Source organism: Triturus cristatus, chromosome 12 (genome assembly GCF_964204655.1).
Source record: "Triturus cristatus chromosome 12, aTriCri1.1, whole genome shotgun sequence".
Lineage (NCBI taxonomy): Eukaryota > Metazoa > Chordata > Amphibia > Caudata > Salamandridae > Triturus > Triturus cristatus.
Genome location: NC_140595.1, coordinates 838,064,260 through 838,085,990, shown reverse-complemented (window position 1 = coordinate 838,085,990; position 21,731 = coordinate 838,064,260). Strand labels below are relative to the sequence as shown.

Here is a 21,731-nt window from a genome sequence, read left to right as displayed (position 1 = left end):
AGTCGATGTACCAGCAATAGTACGCGATGCCCAGGGGTCACGGTTCCTCGTCACCCACAATAGCCACGGGCCTCAGCTTTGCTGTGGACTCAGGGTCGCCTCGCAGAAGTCAGGAAATCCACCTCTGGTGATGCAGAGACTTCGGCGTCCAATGTTAGCTTCGAAATTGCAGACCGGACAGTTGCTTCTTTGGTGCCTGCCAAGCAGGGGAGTCACTTCGTGACCCCAAGGGAGATTTCTTCAGTCTTCTAGTCAAAGTAGAACATCGAAGGTCCAGGATATATGTTGCAGAGTTTCGTCCAGGGTAATCTAAAGTCGCAAGGACTGGTTCCCATACTTATACAAAGTTTGGGGGTTGGACATACTCTAGGAACCCACCTATAGGAGGGTTTGAAAAGAGGGGTGGTTACATCCATTTCCTTTGTCCATTTTCGCACCAGAGCAGGGGCAGGTAGCCCCTGCAACCGGTTTGAACTGGACTATGCACAGGGACACCAAGTGTGCCCCCTGTGCAGGACTTCAAAGCACCAGAGAGTGCTTTCGCCCAGCCCCAATACACATCTGCCTGTCTGGGGAGGTGGTTACACCTCCCTGGGACAGGAAATATATTGTCCAGGCCTCCCCTGCAGGAGGCCAGACCCGTGTCTGTGGCAGAGGCATCCATTTTGTGATGCCCGGGCACAAGAAAGTCCTACCGGGTTAGACCAGTGTGAACATGTCTCTCCCTCTAGAGGGTGGAATGCTACCGCCGCTGCCAGAACAAAGCGTTTGACACGAAGCACGACTTGTTTCCGTGCAGCCATCCTAAAGTTAGCATTTACTGTGAGGTTATAATGCACTTATGAGTATTTGGTCAGGCTGCACCACAAACAGCATCAGAGGAGATACTCCGAACGCTGCAGAGGGGCTCTGCTCATGCAGGGACACCCTCTCACATAAAAACCAAGCACTCTGCCTTCAGGATTGTTAAGGCCTGCCATAGGAGTGACTTATAGGTTTTATATGTATGTGCAATGGTAGTGAAATAGGTAGCCCATACCACTGTAAGGGGTGCAAGCACACCCTTACCCAGGCTGCAGTAGCAGACCTGTGGTGCCATTTTGGAGTGCTTCCCAGGGGTGGCATAATACATGCTTCAGCCCCTGGCAGGCCTCTGAGGTACCTATGCCCTAGGTACATAGTATACCATATACTAGGGGCGTATAAGGCACTCCAGAATCCAATTAGATATGTACCTAATGTACATGGAAACCATTTTAGAGAAGAAGCAGCTAGGCTGGGGTCTTGATTAGCAGGGCCACAGCCAGACTAAGGTCGAAAAACAGTGAAACACCAGGAAAAAGTGGGGGTACTCATGTGAAGCAGATCCCATACAAACTCTACGGGGTTTGGGTAAATGCGCTTGAGAGCATCGGGCCCCTCTCCCAGATGTCCACTACTAGCTGCGTGTACTGGCCCCTCTATGGCCCTCCCCCCCATGGACAGTATGCTGATTATAACGTGTGTAGTTAGTAACTTGTGAGTTGGTGGCATGCTGTTGGTTACCACCAATAAGGATATGAACTTGGTGGTGGAGACATTGTATGTGAGGCCTCCGCACTCTCGACATGGGTCGCGCTGTACCCAAGATTCAACCTTCAGCTAGGCACAAGCTAGTTTCCCAGCGTGTGACTGTGAGGACGGAGGAGGGATGAACCTAACACCGGCTCAGAGTCCTTGCTGCCTCACTGCTGATTGTCTACAGTGTGGGACACTTCTGTGATACTGCTAGGGAGGGAGTGGGCGCCCCAGCCATAGTGATCGAGAATTATCAAGATGTCTTGTGACTGCATGAGAGAGAGGACGAGCTTCTAGGACCAAAATGCTATTTGCAACCGTATTAGGTGAATATTTTTCATTTCTTGGTTTACCTGACTATTCCGGGTACTTGTGGTTGTTTATGGAGTGGAACTAGTTACTGCCTGCAGTCGCTGGGGTTAGCGGATGTGTTGGCACCTAGCTGGTCTATACGAATGGTTATTGAAGCTGTATATAGTACTTGTAAACAGCGTCCCGCAACATTGATTATCAGGTAGAGACATTAAGTATTTAATGAGAATATTGTATCCCCCACAATTGAGGTTTGAGGGCAGGCGACAAGGAAGCCAAACCTCCCCCCCCCATGCTTTTTGGGCATAGTGGTGCAGTCCATGAACTGCCTAAACCTAATTGGCCTAGGGGCTGTGGAGTGGGTGGGGCTAGGGAGTTATCTGTCACTTGGGAAATGGGCTGGTCACCATTTTGTCTGAGGGGACACATCAGTCACCTGGGCAGGAGGACCTGGGAATGAGCCGTATACTGTACAGCTCAGCAGTACCTCAGACATGCTGCCCTTGGAGAGGGGGGGTCACTGGGATGGGAAACCCTGGCTATCTTTGCAAGCAAGATGCATCAGAGCCCACTGACCATTTCCTTCACAGCATCTGATTAAAGCATCACAAATGTGGAATATATAAGATATCTATTCTAACTTCAAATACAAATGGTCAAAAATGCCAAGTCCTTCCCTTTGGTTCATTATGCACTTTCATAGTCACGTCTGTAAGTGACATCATGAGACAGGTCCATTGTCCTTCTGTAGCTTTTTGGGACAGTCAAGAAAGTGATGATTCAGAGGATACGGTAAACCCTTCAATGTCATGATCTTTAGAGGTCAGCTTACAGTAACCAGGAATCGGCCTCGCTCAAGTGTCCTAGCCTCTACCCTCTTTTTGAGTTCTCTTGTTTTTTGTTCCATTTCAGATGCCATCCACGTCAAAACACAAACAGCTGGAGAAGAAAAAGAGTTCAGGCGTACAAGCCGCGGGAAAGAAGAGAACATCAGACATGGTAAATTAGGCATTGAGTACTTTTGTATATTCATTGGCACCGCAATGGGGCGTTCTGAGCACCATCATGCGTTCATCAGCTGTTGATGTAAATGCAGGTGACGATTCAATCGACCCCTCTTATCTTTTACTAGGCCGCACCCTTCTTTTTTCCCCCAAAAAAACTGTGTTGATTAAATTTTACATAGAACAAGTAATGGCTGTAAATACAAAGTCCATCTCATCATTGTACCACCGAACAGCTAAAGTCTTGAACAGTGTCTCTCAGCTGCAGAAGCAATTCAAAGGCAGTACAGGCATCTAACAAGACAGCTATTACACTAGAGTGTCAAACAATAAACCTTTTCTCCACAAACCCCACCCACCTCCTTACCCCCAGAAAGCTCTCAATCCCCATGCACACATCAATGGAAAGAAAAGGTGATGGAAAATAAAAAGATTTAACGGGTAAAAGGTGTTTGTTAAGTACGACTACTCACCCGTGAGGGTTTCAAGGTGCTGGGGTGTGTGGGGAGGAGGGTTTTGCAGGTTCCAGTCCATCAAGCAGGGGGTCTGTCGAAGAGCCAGGTTTTGAGGTTTCTTGTGAAGATGGGGAGCAATGTTGTCTGTCTGAGGTGGAGCGTAGGGGCATTCCAGGCTCTGCCCGCGAGGGTTGAGAAGGAGCGGCCACCTGATCTGGTCTTTCTGGTGTGGGGGACCACAGCATAGGAGAGCTGGGCTGATCGTAGGGTCCATTGGGGTGCGTGGAATTTGAGTCGGCTGTTCAGGTATGCTGGTCCGGTGCCGTGGAGGGCCTTGTGAGAGTGGGTTAGCATCTTGAAGGGGACTCTAGCTTCAATGGGGAGCCAGTGGAGTGTGCGCAGGTGGTGGGAGATGTGGCAGTGTCTTGGCAGGTTGAGGATCAGTCTTGTGGCAGCGTTTTGGATGTTCTGTAGCTTGCGGGTGAGGTTTTTGTTTATTCCGGCATTGAGTACATTGCCATAGTCGAGTCTGCTGGTGACCAGGGCGTGAGTGATGGTCTTTCTGTGTAGGAGGCAGAGGGTGTGGAAGCAGGAGGACGAGACGGAGTCGATCTGGCGGCCCATTTTGAGCTCTGAGTCCAGGATGATTCCCAGGTTGCGTGCGTGGTCCGTGGGGGTGGGCGGGCTTCCGAAGGCGGGGGCCACCAGGTGTCGTTCCAGGCGTCGGGGTTTGGGCCCATGTTGAGTACTTCCGTTTTGTTGGTGTTTAGTTGTAGGTAGCTGTTTTTAATCCATTTGGCGAAGGCTTCCATGCCTTCTCGAAAGTTGTGTCTGGCGGTGTTGGGTTTGTTGGATAGGGAGAGGATGAGTTGGGTGTCGTCTGCGTATGACACAATGTTGAGTCCGTAGGTTCTTACGATGGGGGCGAGCGGAGCCATGTAGACGTTGAAGAGCGTAGGGCTGAGGGAGGACCCCTGGGGGACTCCGCAGGTGGTAAGTGTAGGGTCCGAGAGGAAAGGGGGGAGTCTAACCCGCTGCGTTCTGCCGGGGAGGAAGGAGCGGATCCAGTCGAGGGCCTTGTCTTGGATCCCTGCGTCGTGGAGTCTGCGTATTAGGGTGCGGTGAGACTGTGTTGAACGCCGCTGAGAGGGTCTGTCGTTTTTTAGGTCAGTGGGGTCTGCCGAGGGTTTCTTCAGGAGGGGGTTGATCTCAGCGTGTTTCCAGTCATCGGAGAACGAGGCGGTTGCCAGCGAGTGGTTGATGGTGTGGCAGAGCATGGGTTCGATGGTGTCGGCGGCTCTGTTGAAAATGTGGTGAGGGCAGGGATCCGTGGGGGCCCCGGAGTGGATTGACTTCATCGTCTTCAGTGTGTCTTCGGTGGTGAGGGCTGTCCAGTTGTTGATCGCTGGCTTCAGGGTGTCAGGATGGTTGGTGAGGGTTCAGTGTGTTGGTTGTCTTCGTCAAAGTTGTCGTAGATGCTCTTGATTTTGTGGTGGAAAAAGGTGCTGAGTTTGTCACAGAGGTCTTGTGAGGGAGGGATGCTCAAGTGTCCTAGCCTCTACCCTCATTTTGAGTTCTCTTGTTTTTTGTTCCATTTCAGATGCCATCCACGTCACAGCACAAACAGCTGGAAAAGAAAAAGAGTCGAGATGTACAAGCCGGGGAAAAGAAGAGAACATCAGACATGGTAACTTAGGCATCGCGTACTCTTGTGTTGTCATTGGCACCACAATGGGGCGTTCTGAGCACCATCATGCGTTGATCAGCTGTTGGCTGGTGTAAATGCAGGTGATGATTCATTCAACCCCTCTTATCATCTTTTACTAGGCCGCACCTTTCTTTTTTTCCCCAAAAAAACTGTCTTGATTAAATTTTACATAGAACAAGTAATGGCTGTAAATACAAAGTCCAACTCATCATTGTACATCCGTACAGCTAAAGCCTTGAACAGTGTCTCTCGGCTGCAGAAGCAATTCAAAGGCAGTACAGGCATCTAGCAAGACAGCTATTACGCTATAGTGTTAAACAATACATTTTTTCTCTACAAACCCCCCCAGAAATCTCTCAATCCCCATGCACACATCAATGGAAAGAAAAGGTGATGGAGAAAAAAAAGAATTAACGGGTAAAAGAAAAACAAAGTGTTACACGGGTGTTGTAATTTGAACTTCGTGGATAATGGACACCAGGAAGCGTTCATGGGGGAGACACGATCTATGGGGGAACCCCTCTCTGGGGGGGGGGGAAGGCCGCGCTCAGCATTCTAAAAATTGGAATAGGTGAAGTGCCCTCGTATTTGCGGGACAAGTTAATAGTGGCAGGTCCTTGGAGAGATGGGCTACTATGAGGCCCCAGAGGAATTTGAAATGTTTTAAATCACCTCGGAAGATATCAGCCATCCTTTCCATCGTAAGGGCGTGCCACAAATGTACAAGCCATTTGTGTCATTGTGGGAGCATCCTTCTTTTTCCAGTCGGCTGCAGTTGCTACTTTGGCCGCGGCCAGATAGAGCCACAGTGTGCTGATTATGACGGGTGTAGTCAGTACAGGATCCTTGACAGTGTAATCTCTCTTAGAATGCCCCTCCTTGTGGTATCTGCAACAAGTTACCACTTGGACGCCAAAGTAACCTCTTTCCCTCCTTTCTCCTGTTCCTAGCTAACAATGCAGGTCCATCTCTGCTTGTGTTCAGGCTGGGCTGTTTGGACTGGTTTTGGTTCTTCTCTTCCAGTTTGGAATCAGTCTATTAGAAACTCTTACCTCCCTTCCCCTTTTGGCCCCCTTTGGCTCCTAACTGTGCTGCTACAGCCCGTTGTTAACCCTATTGGATAATCACTCACCAGTCAACATTGTACGTTTCCCTGGATCCTTCTCAGTCGAGTGTTTTGATTATTGCCTGAGTGGAGTAGAGCCTTCCTCTATAAATCAGTCAATCACCATCAATTGATCAAGGACATGAAAACGCTGCAAAACCGTCACTCAAGCCCATTCATTCCAATTGCGCAACATCTCTTAAATACAGGTCTTAAACTAATTAAAGACCATCCCCTCTTGTGTTCTCCCTGAATCTACCCAAACCACCTGAACAGAGCATCCTCCGATCAGAGCGTCCTCCGATCAGAACGTCCTTCGATCAGAGCGTCCTTCGATCAGAGCGTCCTTCGATCAGAGCGTCCTTCGACCAGAGCGTCCTTCGATCAGAGCGTGCTTCGACCAGAGCGTCCTTCGACCAGACCGTCCTTCGACCAGACCGTCCTTCGACCAGAGCGTCCTTCGACCAGAGCGTCCTTTGACCAGAGCGTCATTCGACCAGAGCGTCCTTCGCTCACTCATAATTCATACTGACAGCCATAGCCATTCTTCCAGTGACCACTATCCATTCCTGTTGGGGATTGCTAGGGGACCCCGACATTAGCTACCCCGACTCACCTCGATGTTTTCCTTCCCATCCGGGTTTGCGACGACTCTGACAGGACCTGGAGGAACAAAAGAACCACTGTCAAAACATTAAAGAAGGACTATCCATCTTTCATCTTTCACACAGGCGGAGCGGGAGGACAGCCAGAGAGAGAGCGCCAATCACAGTCACAGGAGGGAGGAGAAAAGGAAACCCTCGGAAACAGGAAGCAGGTTGGAGAAGGAGGAAGGAGAGAAACGAGTAAGCCGGAAGACGCCAAAGAGCAGCGGACTGGCAGCGAACCATGCAAGGACCCAGAGGACACCAGAGAAACCTACTGGCCCGAGCCAAGTGGAGAAGACGCCAAACTTGACAGAAGTCCAGACGAGTGGTACGAGGAGTGGTGGTCTCCCAAATAGGACGTGAATGAGCCGCCGCAACTCAGGAGAGTTGCAGCAGAGATGGTACGTGACGCGGGGGATTGGAACTTGAGAGTCAAGGGAGGCCGGGAGGGTAGTTGTGATCCGATTTCTTTCCCTTCATTACTGTTTCCTTTCCTTCCTTACTCGGCGGAGGTGTATAAAAGGGACCTATCTTGTATCTATATGAGCGCAGCATGATTGGATGTATGTGCTAACAGTCAATTACTGGTTTCTTCACAGGTTGGACACAAAGTGTGTGAGGGTTATTTAACAAAAAGGAATTGCTTCCTTCCCCCCATGAGCGGATGGTGTACCCCCCGATGAGAGTAGTGCCCAACACATCAAATACCAAGGTGGGATACTTTTTTTGATTGTCAGTATTAGATAGGGAGGACGTATCCCTCCAGCATTTCTTCCAGTATAGTGGAAGAACCTCTCTATCCTTCCGGCTCGGATTAGGGGTTCCCTCTTCCCCAAGTCAAGATTTAACAGTATTAAAGGGACTACAACCATTAATGAGCTTGGGTTTCCCCACACAAACATAGACCTCCTGCCTATTCCATCAGCTGGCATGTGTTCATTGTTCTGATCCAGCGCAAGACTGGGAAAATGGGGAACAATATCTACTGATATCCTCCCTGCGTTGCAGACCCGTCGTCACGCACACTCATTCATACATGCATTCATTGGTGTGGCCCATAACACCAACTCACACACGTCACCATTCACGAGTCTACACACACAGGAGGGATGAGTAATTCAAGCGATGGACATGTGGGGGGAACGCCTTATAACCTATAGGGAGAGAAGAATTATTTTACAAAATATACATTAGCATTCGTCGCCTTTTTCTCAAACATCAAGGCACTCCACCCACTTGGTCGACGGACCAATTAGTTGGATTGGTTGATGGTGATTTAGAAGCAGCTAAAACACATTTAAGATTCAGAATCCTTATTTCCCTTAATGAAACACCACAAACTCATATTTTCTTGTTAATCAAAATTTGTTTATCTATATTCTCATAATAATTTATATTTTAATTTGTTTCGTCAAAGTTTAGAATTTCTAGATCAATTTGAGTAAATCACAGAACATCATATTTACCTAATCTGGCTATCTGGGGTCCTCTAATTCATTGGCTCTGCATAATCAAATTTGTCGTAAATTGTCCGAATAAAGCAGGCCAAAGCTCAATGTTCAAAGTCCTCTGCTCAGCACGTTACAGTCCTCAATTTTATCAAAGGACCAGAAATCGTGCAAGCATCTATCATTGCCCGTGGATTTGAAAAAAGTTTGCAGTCATCAAGCGGTCGAGCAGCATCTGGACCATCAGGAAAGGCGTTGCATCGCATATATGCCTCTCTATTCTATTACCCCTTTTTATAATAAAATCAGGTTAAGAAGATACATTTTTAGGCCTAGACGCCTCCTTCTCGTCTTCCCTCCTTTCATTGGGCTGGGAGAAAGACTACCAGGTTTGTATCCGCCCACTTCCGGGTTTGAGTCAAAGTCTCGCTGTGGAGAGACAGGACAGGGGAAAGGATCTTGTAGTCCTAGATGGGCCTTCGTTTTCCGATATATCCCTCTTGGGAGTTGAGTTTCGAGAGAAGTACGGGCTCTACGGGGAAAGTCCCCCCACGGCGGAACAAAGGTGAGCCCCGCATGCACTTCCTCACATCATACATATAGAAAGGCATGTGGCAGTATTATTTTGAAATTTATATTCGCAACACTTAGTGCTGTAGTGTATAATGCAGCAGTGTATAATGCTGTGGTGTATAATGCTGCGGTGTGTAATGCAGCGGTGTGTAATGCAGCAGTGTGTAATGCTGTGGTGTATAATGCTGCGGTGTATAATGCAGCGGTGTATAATGCAGCGGTGTGTAATGGTGTAGGTTTTTATGCAGCAGTGTATAATGCTCTGGTGTATAATGCAGCAGTGTATAATGCTGCAGTGTATAATGCAGTGGTGTATACTGCTGTAGTTTATAATGCTCTGGTGTATAATGCAGCACAGTATAATGCTGCGGTGTATAATGCTCCAGCGTATAATACAGTGGTGTATACCCCTGTATTGTATAATGCAAATCAGCAGTGTGTCATCTCGTTAGTTCTTTGTTAGATTTGGAGCTAAATTACATTTAGCATAGCTCAAGAAACTAAATTTAACACTTCACAATGAAGCGATACAACATCCACCATTTGATTGAGCGATATTTATTTATTTACAACAATTTTTGATTGTATAAAAATTCGGCGCATGGTTGCTCCAGAGGGAACGTGCATAAGGTAAGGGTGCTGAGAAGTGAGTGTGTGAGGAGAGAATTTCCAAAGGGCAATAGAAGAATTGAGATAAGTAACAAAATAAACGGTTTACAATTCACCGTACAAGGTGTCCTGGTCACGTATCAATAAATATAGTCACAATTATCAGTACAGAATCCAATTCATATTTTAGCACGTTGGGTAAGGGACGTGTACCAGGCTCATTTGTGAGGGGGTGTCGACGTTTCGACCCGTCTTAGGGTACTCAGGTAATTTGATGCCTTGACCATGCGGGTCTTCTTCAGGACAGCAAGAAGGGTGGGGCAACCTGACGGAGTCCTCAACTTGACATAGGGGTCTAGCGTGAATCCAGGAGTGGTTCAACCATGGATCACTAGTGGCAATAATTCAAAGACCATGTGTGTGGTCCACAGACACTGGAACTGCAACGCGGACTCAATCCGTTCAGCAGTGTATCACAGGGAAACGGAATCAATTTAGGCATCTCATATCCAGGACAAGGGCCGTTCTGCAACGCGGACTCAATCCGTTCAGCAGTATATCCCAGGGAAACGGAATTCAATTAAGGCATCTCATTTCCAGGCCGCTGGCCGTTCTGCATCTAATGCAGAGCGTGCTTCCCGTGGCGTCTGGAAGCACGCTCTGCATTAGATGCAGAACGGCCAGCGGCCTGGAAATGAGATGCCTTAATTGAATTCCGTTTCCCTGGGATATACTGCTGAACGGATTGAGTCCGCGTTGCAGAACGGCCCTTGTCCTGGATATGAGATGCCTAAATTGATTCCGTTTCCCTGTGATACACTGCTGAACGGATTGAGTCCGCGTTGCAGTTCCAGTGTCTGTGGACCACACACATGGTCTTTGAATTATTGCCACTAGTGATCCATGGTTGAACCACTCCTGGATTCACGCTAGACCCCTATGTCAAGTTGAGGACTCCGTCAGGTTGCCCGACCCTTCTTGCTGTCCTGAAGAAGACCCGCATGGTCAAGGCATCAAATTACCTGAGTACCCTAAGACGGGTCGAAACGTCGACACCCCCTCACAAATGAGCCTGGTACACGTCCCTTACCCAACGTGCTAAAATATTAATTGGATTCTGTACTGATAATTGTGACTATATTTATTGATACGTGACCAGGACACCTTGTACGGTGAATTGTAAACCGTTTATTTTGTTACTTATCTCAATTCTTCTATTGCCCTTTGGAAATTCTCTCCTCACACACTCACTTCTCAGCACCCTTACCTTATGCACGTTCCCTCTGGAGCAACCATGCGCCGAATTTTTATACAATCAAAAATTGTTGTAAATAAATAAATATCGCTCAATCAAATGGTGGATGTTGTATCGCTTCATTGTGAAGTGTTAAATTTAGTTTCTTGAGCTATGCTAAATGTAATTTAGCTCCAAATGTAACAAAGAACTAACGAGATGACACACTGCTGATTTGTGAAGTATTGAGTCAGGACCATTGTTTGTTGTACTAATTCGATTCCCAGGTCCCTGCCCTTTTGGGACAACCCCATTTTTTGTAATGGTATTGTATAATGCAGCAGTGTATAATGCTGTAGTGTATAATGCTCTGGTGTATAATGCAGCAGTGTATAATGCTGCAGTGTATAATGCAGCAGAGTATAATGCTGTGGTGTATAATGCTCTAGTGTATAATGCAGCAGTGTATAATGCTGTGGTGTATAATGCTCCAGCGTATAATGCAGTGGTGTATACTGATGTAGTACATAATGCAGGAGTGTATAATGCTCTGGTGTATAATGCTCCAGTGTATAATGCTGTGGTGTATAATGCTGCAGTGTATAATGCAGTGGTGTATACTGCTGTAGTTTATAATGCTCTGGTGTATAATGCAGCACAGTATAATGCTGCGGTGTATAATGCTTCAGCGTATAATGCAGTGGTGTATACCGCTGTATTGTATAATGCAGCAGTGTATAATACTGTAGTGTATAATGCTGCAGTGTATAATGCTGTGGTGTATAATGCTCTGGTGTGTAATGCAGCAGTGTATAATGCTGTGGGGTATAATGCTCCAGCGTATAATGCAGTGGTGTATACTGATGTAGTGTATAATGCAGGAGTGTATAATGCTCTGGTGTAGAATGCTCCAGTGTATAATGTAGCAGTGTATAATGCAGTGGTGTATACTTCTGTAGTGTATAATGCTCTGGTGTATAATGCAGCAGTGTATAATGCAGTGGTGTATACTGCTGTAGTGTATAATGCAGCAGTGTATAATGCAGAGGTGTATACTGCTGTCGTGTATAATGCTCTGGTGTATAATGCAGCAGTGTATAATGCTGTAGTGTATAATGCAGCAGTGTATAATGCTCCAGTGTATAATGCAGTGGTGTATACTGCTGTAGTGTATAATGCTCCAGAGTATAATGCTGCAGTGTATAATGCAGCAGAGTATAATGCTGTGGTGTATAATGCTCTGGTGTATAATGCATCAGTGTATAATGTTGTGGTGTATAATGCTCCAGCGTATAATGCAGTGGTGTATACTGCTGTAGTGTATAATGCAGCAGTGTATAATGCTGTGGTGTATAATGCTCCAGCGTATAATGCAGTGGTGTATACCGCTGTATTGTATAATGCAGCAGTGTATAATGCTGTAGTGTATAATGCTCTGGTGTATAAAGCAGCAGTGTATAATGCTGCAGTGTAAAATGCAGCGGTGTATACTGCTGTAGTTTATAATAATCTGGTGTATAATGCAGCAGTGTATAATGCTGTGGTGTATAATGCTCCAGCGTATAATGCAGTGGTTTATACTGATGTAGTTTATAATGCAGGAGTGTATAATGCTCTGATGTATAATGCTCCAGTGTATAATGTAGCAGTGTATAATGCAGTGGTGTATACTGCTGTAGTGTATAATGCTCTGGTGTATAATGCAGCAGTGTATAATGCAGTGGTGTATACTGCTGTAGTGTATAATGCTGCAGTGTATAATGCAGTGGTGTATACTGCTGTCGTGTATAATGATCTGGTGTATAATGCAGCAGTGTATAATGCTGTAGTGTATAATGCAGTGGTGTATACTGCTGTAGTGTATAATGCTCCAGTGTATAATGATCTGGTGTATAATGCAGCAGTGTATAATGTTGTGGTGTATAATGCTCCAGCGTGTAATGCAGTGGTGTATACTGCTGTAGTGTATAATGCAGCAGTGTATAATGCTGTGGTGTATAATGCTCCATCGTATAATGCAGTGGTGTATAATGCTGTAGTGTATAATGCAGCAGTGTATAATGCTCCAGTGTATAATGCAGCAGTGTATAATGCAGCAGTGTGTAATGCAGCGGTGTGTAATGCAGCAGTGTGTAATGCAGCAGTGTATAATTCTGTGGTGTATAATGCAGCAGTGTATAATGCTGTGGTGTATAATGCTCCATCGTATAATGCAGTGGTGTATACTGCTGTAGTGTATAATGCAATGGTGTATACTGCTGTAGTGTATAATGCAGCAGTGTATAATGCAGCAGTGTGTAATGAAGCGGTGTGTAATGCAGCGGTGTGTAATGCAGCAGTGTATAATGCAGCAGTGTATAATGCAGCTGTGTGTAATGCAGCGGTGTGTAATGCAGCAGTGTGTAATGCAGCGGTGTGTAATGCAGCAGTGTGTAATGCAGCGGTGTATAATGCAGCTGTGTGTAATGCAGCGGTGTGTAATGCAGCAGTGTATAATTCTGTGGTGTATAATGCAGCAGTGTGTAATGCAGCTGTGTGTAATGCAGCGGTGTGTAATGCAGCAGTGTGTAATGCAGCGGTGTGTAATGCAGCAGTGTGTAATGCAGCGGTGTATAATGCTCCACTGTATAATGCAGTAGTGTATAATGCAGCAGTGTGTAATGCAGCGGTGTGTAATGCAGCGGTGTGTAATGCAGCGGTGTGTAATGCAGCGGTGTGTAATGCAGCGGTGTGTAATGCAGCGGTGTATAATTCTGTGGTCTATAATGCAGCAGTGTATAATGCAGCAGTGTATAATGCAGTGGTGTATACTGCTGTAGTGTATAATGCAGCAGTGTATAATGCAGCTGTGTGTAATGCAGCGGTGTGTAATGCAGCAGTGTATAATTCTGTGGTGTATAATGCAGCAGTGTGTAATGCAGCTGAGTGTAATGCAGCGGTGTATAATGCAGCAGTGTGTAATGCAGCGGTGTGTAATGAAGCAGTGTGTAATGCAGCGGTGTATAATGCTCCAGTGTATAATGCAGTAGTATATAATGCAGCTGTGTGTAATGCAGCGGTGTGTAATGCAGCAGTGTATAATTCTGTGGTGTATAATGCAGCAGTGTGTAATGCAGCTGTGTGTAATGCAGCGGTGTATAATGCAGCAGTGTGTAATGCAGCGGTGTGTAATGCAGCAGTGTGTAATGCAGCGGTGTATAATGCTCCAGTGTATAATGCAGTAGTGTATAATGCAGCAGTGTGTAATGAAGCGGTGTATAATGCTCCAGTGTATAATGCAGTAGTGTATAATGCAGCAGTGTGTAATGCAGCGGTGTGTAATGCAGCAGTGTATAATTCTGTGGTGTATAATGCAGCGGTGTGTAATGCAGCGGTGTGTAATGCAGCAGTGTGTAATGCAGTGGTGTGTAATGCAGCGGTGTGTAATGCAGCGGTGTGTAATGCAGCGGTGTGTAATGCAGCAGTGTGTAATGCAGCGGTGTATAATGCTCCAGTGTATATTGCAGTAGTGTATAATGCAGCAGTGTGTAATGCAGCGGTGTGTAATGCAGCAGTGTGTAATGCAGCGGTGTGTAATGCAGCGGTGTGTAATGCAGCGGTGTGTAATGCAGCGGTGTGTAATGCAGCAGTGTGTAATGCAGCGGTGTGTAATGCAGCGGTGTGTAATGCAGCGGTGTGTAATGCAGCGGTGTGTAATGCAGCGGTGTGTAATGCAGCGGTGTGTAATGCAGCAGTGTGTAATGCAGCGGTGTGTAATGCAGCGGTGTGTAATGCAGCAGTGTATACTTCTGTAGTTTATAATGCTCCAGTGTATAATGCTCCAGTGTGTAATGCAGCGGTGTGTAATGCAGCGGTGTGTAATGCAGTGGTGTATAATTCTGTGGTGTATAATGCAGCGGTGCTCGGTAAAGAGCTGGAGACTCCCACACATAATAGTTTCATTCTATAAGTAAAGAGAGCGTGTTCCAAGGGCCCACATCAGACTGGTAACAATTATTGAAAACTGTTACTATGGGGGCTGCTGTTACTACAGGTGCTGTTTAGAACTCTCCTCTGTGCGTATTTATTTTTTTATTAGCTTGAGTAATGGCTTGCTTGTTACTTTACGTACACTTTAGAGCCCTTTATGACAAATAAAACGTATTTATTTGTATTTTTATACTGCATGGGCCATGTCAAATGACATCAGAGCATTTTACATATGTACCACCAATGAGTGGATACTCTGTACAGATTTAACAGGGATAGTGTTTACATTACTGACTAGTAATCCCATTACTCTGTGGCCATTCCTCCTTGTTCCTGTCCGCCTCTTACAGACGGACACTCTGATCACCAGAGTTTTTAGCCCCTCCTAACTGCCCAAGGAGATGTGACTCTGTAGCCAAAAACTTTCTTCCATGGCCTGAACTTATTAGATGGTTTGTGTGGCTACTAATATTCGGTGGTGATGGACCAAAGAGGTGGCATTTGATCACATGACGGTCAGTCCGGATAACATGATAATTTGCAGTCACTGAGATGCTGCTGCGTCAAGTGTATGCCCAGCTGTGGGAGTGACCATAGAGATCTGTGGTTGATCCTAGACTAGACAGGAGGAATTTTCCTTGAAGTGAGTTGCCTTTTCAAACTATGTATTGAGGTCTCCAGGTATGCACAGGTTGACGTGGCTTAAGATAGTCTCCACAAAGGAGCCCTGAAGGGCTCAGTGAATGCCGGGGTGTCTGGCGGGGCAGGGGGTAAAGGGGGGGGTGATCAAGAGAAATGAGCATGGTAGATTAGGCTTCTTCCAGGCTTCAACCATGATATAGTAACCAGACTCCAGGCTAGATCTGTGCTATGTCGGGCATTGTCTATAGCTGACCCATGGAATATTAAGCTTCACCTGGCTCCAAACAAGGCTTGACCCATGGTATATTAAGCTTCATCTGACACCAAACTAGACTTGACCCATTGAATATTAAGCTTCATCTGACACCAAACTAGACTTGACCCATGGTATATTAACCTTCATCTGGTTTCAAACTAGACTTGACCCATAGTATATTAAGCTTCATCTGGCTCCAAACTAGACTTGACCCATGAAATATTAAGCTTCATCTGACACCAAACTAGACTTGACCCATGGTATATTAAGCTTCATCTGCCACCAAACTAGACTTGACCCATGGAATATTAAGCTTCATCTGGCTCCAAACTAGACTTGACCCATGGTATATTAAACTTCATCTGGCTCCAAACTAGACTTGACCCATGGTATATTAAGCTTCATCTGGCTCCAAACTCGACTTGATCCATGGTATATTAAGCTTCATCTGGCTCCAAACCGGACTTGACCCATGGTATATTAAGCGTCATCTGGCTCCAAACTAGACTTGACCTATGGTATATTATGCTTCATCTGGCACCAAACTAGACTTGACCCATGGAATATTAAGCTTCATCTGGCACCAAACTAGACTTGACCCATGGTATATTAAGCTTCATCTGACACCAAACTAAACTTGACCCATGGTATATTAAGCTTCATCTGGCATGTTAAGCTTCATCTGGCCCCAAACTAGACTTGACCCATGGTTTATTAAGCTTCATCTGGCTCCAACTAGACTTGACCCATGGTATATTAAGCTTTATCTGGCTCCAAACTAGACTTGACCCATGTTATATTAAGCTTCATCTGGCTCCAAACAAGACTTGACCCATGGTATATTAAGTTTCATCTGGCTCCAAACAGACTTGACCCATGGTATATTAAGCTTCATCTGGTTCCAAACAATACTTGACCCATGGTATATTAAGCTTCATCTGGCTCCAAACAAGACTTGACCCATGCTATGTTAAGCTTCATCTGGCTCCAAACTAGACTTGACCCATGGTATATTAAGCTTCATCTGGCTCCAAACAAGACTTGACCCATGGTATATTAAGCTTCATCTGGCTCCAAACTAGACTTGACCCATGGTATATTCAGCTTCATCTGGCTCCAAACAAGACTTGACCAATGGTATATTAAGCTTCATCTGGCTCCAAACAAGACTTGACCCATGGTATATTAAGCTTCATCTGGCTCCAAACAAGACTTGACCCATGGTATATTAAGCTTCATCTGGCTCCAAACAAGACTTGACCCATGGAATATTAAGCTTCATCTGGCTCCAACCAAGACTTGACCCATGGAATATTAAGCTTCATCTGGCTCCAAACAAGACTTCACCCATGGTATATTAAGCTTCATCTGGCTCCAAACAAGACCTGACCCATGGTATATTAAGCTTCATCTGGCTCCAAACTAGACTTCACCCATGGAATATTAAGCTTCATCTGGCTCCAAACTAGACTTCACCCATGGTATATTAAGCTTCATCTGGCTCCAAACTAGACTTCACCAATGGTATATTAAGCTTTATCTGGCTCCAAACAAGACTTCACCCCTGGTATATTAAGCTTCATCTGGCTCCAAACAGGACTTCACCTATGGTATATTAAGCTTCATCTGGCTCCAAACAGGACTTCACCCATGGTATATTAAGCTTCATCTGACTCCAAACAAGACTTGACCCATGGTATATTAAGCTTCATCTGGCTCCAAACTGGACTTGACCCATGGTATATTAAGCTTCATCTGAGTCCAAACTGGACTTGACCCATGGTATATGAAGCTTCATCTGACTCCAAACTGGACTTGACCCATGGTATATTAAGCTTAATCTGACTCCAAACTGGACTTGACCCAAGGTATATTAAGCTTCATCTGGCTCCAAACAAGACTTGACCCATGGTATATTAAGTTTCATCTGGCTCCAAACAGACTTGACCCATGGTATATTAAGCTTCATCTGGTTCCAAACAATACTTGACCCATGGTATATTAAGCTTCATCTGGCTCCAAAAAAGACTTGACCCATGCTATGTTAAGCTTCATCTGGCTCCAAACTAGACTTGACCCATGGTATATTAAGCTTCATCTGGCTCCAAACAAGACTTGACCCATGGTATATTAAGCTTCATCTGGCTCCAAACTAGACTTGACCCATGGTATATTCAGCTTCATCAGGCTCCAAACAAGACTTGACCCATGGTATATTAAGCTTCATCTGGCTCCAAACAAGACTTGACCCATGGAATATTAAGCTTCATCTGGCTCCAACCAAGACTTGACCCATGGAATATTAAGCTTCATCTGGCTCCAAACAAGACTTCACCCATGGTATATTAGGCTTCATCTGGCTCCAAACAAGACTTCACCCATGGTATATTCAGCTTCATCTGGCTCCAAACAAGACTTGACCCATGGTATATTAAGCTTCATCTGGCTCCAAACAAGACTTGACCCATGGTATATTAAGCTTCATCTGGCTCCAAACAAGACTTGACCCATGGTATATTAAGCTTCATCTGGCTCCAAACAAGACTTGACCCATGGTATATTAAGCTTCATCTGGCTCCAAACAAGACTTGACCCATGGAATATTAAGCTTCATCTGGCTCCAACCAAGACTTGACCCATGGAATATTAAGCTTCATCTGGCTCCAAACAAGACTTCACCCATGGTATATTAAGCTTCATCTGGCTCCAAACAAGACCTGACCCATGGTATATTAAGCTTCATCTGGCTCCAAACTAGACTTCACCCATGGAATATTAAGCTTCATCTGGCTCCAAACTAGACTTCACCCATGGTATATTAAGCTTCATCTGGCTCCAAACTAGACTTCACCAATGGTATATTAAGCTTTATCTGGCTCCAAACAAGACTTCACCCCTGGTATATTAAGCTTCATCTGGCTCCAAACAGGACTTCACCTATGGTATATTAAGCTTCATCTGGCTCCAAACAGGACTTCACCCATGGTATATTAAGCTTCATCTGACTCCAAACAAGACTTGACCCATGGTATATTAAGCTTCATCTGGCTCCAAACAAGACTTCACCCATGGTATATTAAGCTTCATCTGGCTCCAAACAAGACCTGACCCATGGTATATTAAGCTTCATCTGGCTCCAAACTAGACTTCACCCATGGAATATTAAGCTTCATCTGGCTCCAAACTAGACTTCACCCATGGTATATTAAGCTTCATCTGGCTCTAAACTAGACTTCACCAATGGTATATTAAGCCTTATCTGGCTCCAAACAAGACTTCACCCCTGGTATATTAAGCTTCATCTGGCTACAAACAGGACTTCACCTATGGTATATTAAGCTTCATCTGGCTCCAAACAGGACTTCACCCATGGTATATTAAGCTTCATCTGACTCCAAACAAGACTTGACCCATGGTATATTAAGCTTCATCTGGCTCCAAACTGGACTTGACCCATGGTATATTAAGCTTCATCTGAGTCCAAACTGGACTTGACCCATGGTATATTAAGCTTCTTCTGACTCCAAACTGGACTTGACCCATGGTATATTAAGCTTCATCTGACTCCAAACTGGACTTGACCCAAGGTATATTAAGCTTCATCTGGCTCCAAACAAGACTTGACCCATGGTATATTAAGTTTCATCTGGCTCCAAACAGACTTGACCCATGGTATATTAAGCTTCATCTGGTTCCAAACAATACTTGACCCATGGTATATTAAGCTTCATCTGGCTCCAAACAAGACTTGACCCATGCTATGTTAAGCTTCATCTGGCCCCAAACTAGACTTGACCCATGGTATATTAAGCTTCATCTGGCTCCAACTAGACTTGACCCATGGTATATTAAGCTTTATCTGGCTCCAAACTAGACTTGACCCATGTTATATTAAGCTTCATCTGGCTCCAAACAAGACTTGACTCATGGTATATTAAGTTTCATCTGGCTCCAAACAGACTTGACCCATGGTATATTAAGCGTCATCTGGTTCCAAACAATACTTGACCCATGGTATATTAAGCTTCATCTGGCTCCAAACAAGACTTGGCCCATGCTATGTTAAGCTTCATCTGGCCCCAAACAAGACTTGACCCATGGTATATTCAGCTTCATCTGGCTCCAAACAAGACTTGACCCATGGTATACTAAGCTTCATCTGGCTCCAAACAAGACTTGACCCATGGTATATTAAGCTTCATCTGGCTCCAAACAAGACTTGACCCATGGTATATTAAGCTTCATCTGGCTCCAAACAAGACTTGACCCATGGAATATTAAGCTTCATCTGGCTCCAACCAAGACTTGACCCATGGAATATTAAGCTTCATCTGGCTCCAAACAAGACTTCACCCATGGTATATTAAGCTTCATCTGGCTCCAAACAAGACCTGACCCATGGTATATTAAGCTTCATCTGGCTCCAAACTAGACTTCACCCATGGAATATTAAGCTTCATCTGGCTCCAAACTAGACTTCACCCATGGTATATTAAGCTTCATCTGGCTCCAAACTAGACTTCACCAATGGTATATTAAGCTTTATCTGGCTCCAAACAAGACTTCACCCCTGGTATATTAAGCTTCATCTGGCTCCAAACAGGACTTCACCTATGGTATATTAAGCTTCATCTGGCTCCAAACAGGACTTCACCCATGGTATATTAAGCTTCATCTGACTCCAAACAAGACTTGACCCATGGTATATTAAGCTTCATCTGGCTCCAAACTGGACTTGACCCATGGTATATTAAGCTTCATCTGAGTCCAAACTGGACTTGACCCATGGTATATTAAGCTTCATCTGACTCCAAACTGGACTTGACCCATGGTATATTAAGTTTCATCTGACTCCAAACTGGACTTGACCCACGGTATATTAAGCTTCATCTGACACCAAATTGGACTTGACCCATGGAATATTAAGCTTCATCTGACACCAAACTGGACTTGACCCATGGTATATTAAGCTTCATCTGACACCAAACTGGACTTGACCCATGGTATATTATGCTTCATCTGACTCCAAACTGGACTTGACCCATGGTATATTAAGCTTCATCTGACACCAAACTGGACTTGACCCATGGAATATTAAGCTTCATCTGGCAGCAAAGTGGACTTGACCCATGGTATATTAAGCTTCATCTGGCACCAATCTGGACTTGACCCATGGTATATTAAGCTTCATCTGACACCAAACTGGACTTGACCCATGGTATTTTAAGCTTCACCTGGCTCCAAATTAAACTTGACCCATGGTATATTAAGCTTCATCTGGCTCCAAACTAGACAATTGTTCTCTATAGCTGGTCAATTGTATATTAAGTTTCATCTGGTTAAAGACTAGATCTGTGGGATCACGGGCATTCTTCCTAGCTGGTCCAGGGTATGTTAAGGCTCATCTGACCTCAGACTTGATCTGTGGGATGGTAGGCATTCTCTATAGCTGACCCATGGTACATTAGGCTTCATCTGGCTCTGGACTCCTTGACAGGCGTTCTCCATAGATGACCCATGGTATATTAAGCTTCACCTGGCTCCAAACAAGACTTGACCCATGGTATATTAAGCTTCATCTGGCTCCAAACAAGACTTGACCCATGGTATATTAAGCTTCATCTGACACCAAACTGGACTTGACCCATGGTATATTAAGCTTCATCTGACACCAAACTGGACTTGACGCATGGTATATCAAGCTTCATCTGACACCAAACTGGACTTGACCCATGGTATATTAAGCTTCATCTGGCTCCAAACAAGACTTGACCCATGGTATATTAAGCTTCATCTGACACCAAACACCAAACTGGACTTGAGCCATGGAATATTAAGCTTCATCTGACACCAAACTGGACTTGACCCATGGAATATTAAGCTTCATCTGACACCAAAGTGGACTTGACCCATGGTATATTAAGCTTCATCTGACACCAAACTGGACTTGACCCATGGTATATTAAGCTTCATCTGACACCAAACTGGACTTGACCCATGATATATTAAGCTTCATCTGACACCAAACTGGACTTGACCCATGGAATATTAAGCTTCATCTGACACCAAAGTGGACTTGACGAATGGAATATTAAGCTTCATCTGGCTCCAAACAAGACTTGACCCATGGAATATTAATCTTCATCTGACACCAAAGTGGACTTGACTCATGGTATATTAAGCTTCATCTGACACCAAACTGGACTTGACGA

General features: G+C 45.1%; 1 protein-coding gene across 2 annotated transcripts in view; it reads left to right on the top strand.

The window, feature by feature from the left end:
* The window catches only part of NFAM1 (NFAT activating protein with ITAM motif 1), a 150,272-nt gene that overhangs the window by 112,215 nt on the left and 16,326 nt on the right, over positions 1 to 21,731 (top strand). For both annotated transcript variants that reach the window (XM_085637367.1, XM_085637368.1), the window contains 2 exons: positions 2,782 to 2,868; positions 4,929 to 5,015. In XM_085637367.1, coding sequence (XP_085493493.1) covers positions 2,782 to 2,868; positions 4,929 to 5,015 — 174 coding nt within the window. The remainder of the gene's footprint in view (positions 1 to 2,781; positions 2,869 to 4,928; positions 5,016 to 21,731) is intronic.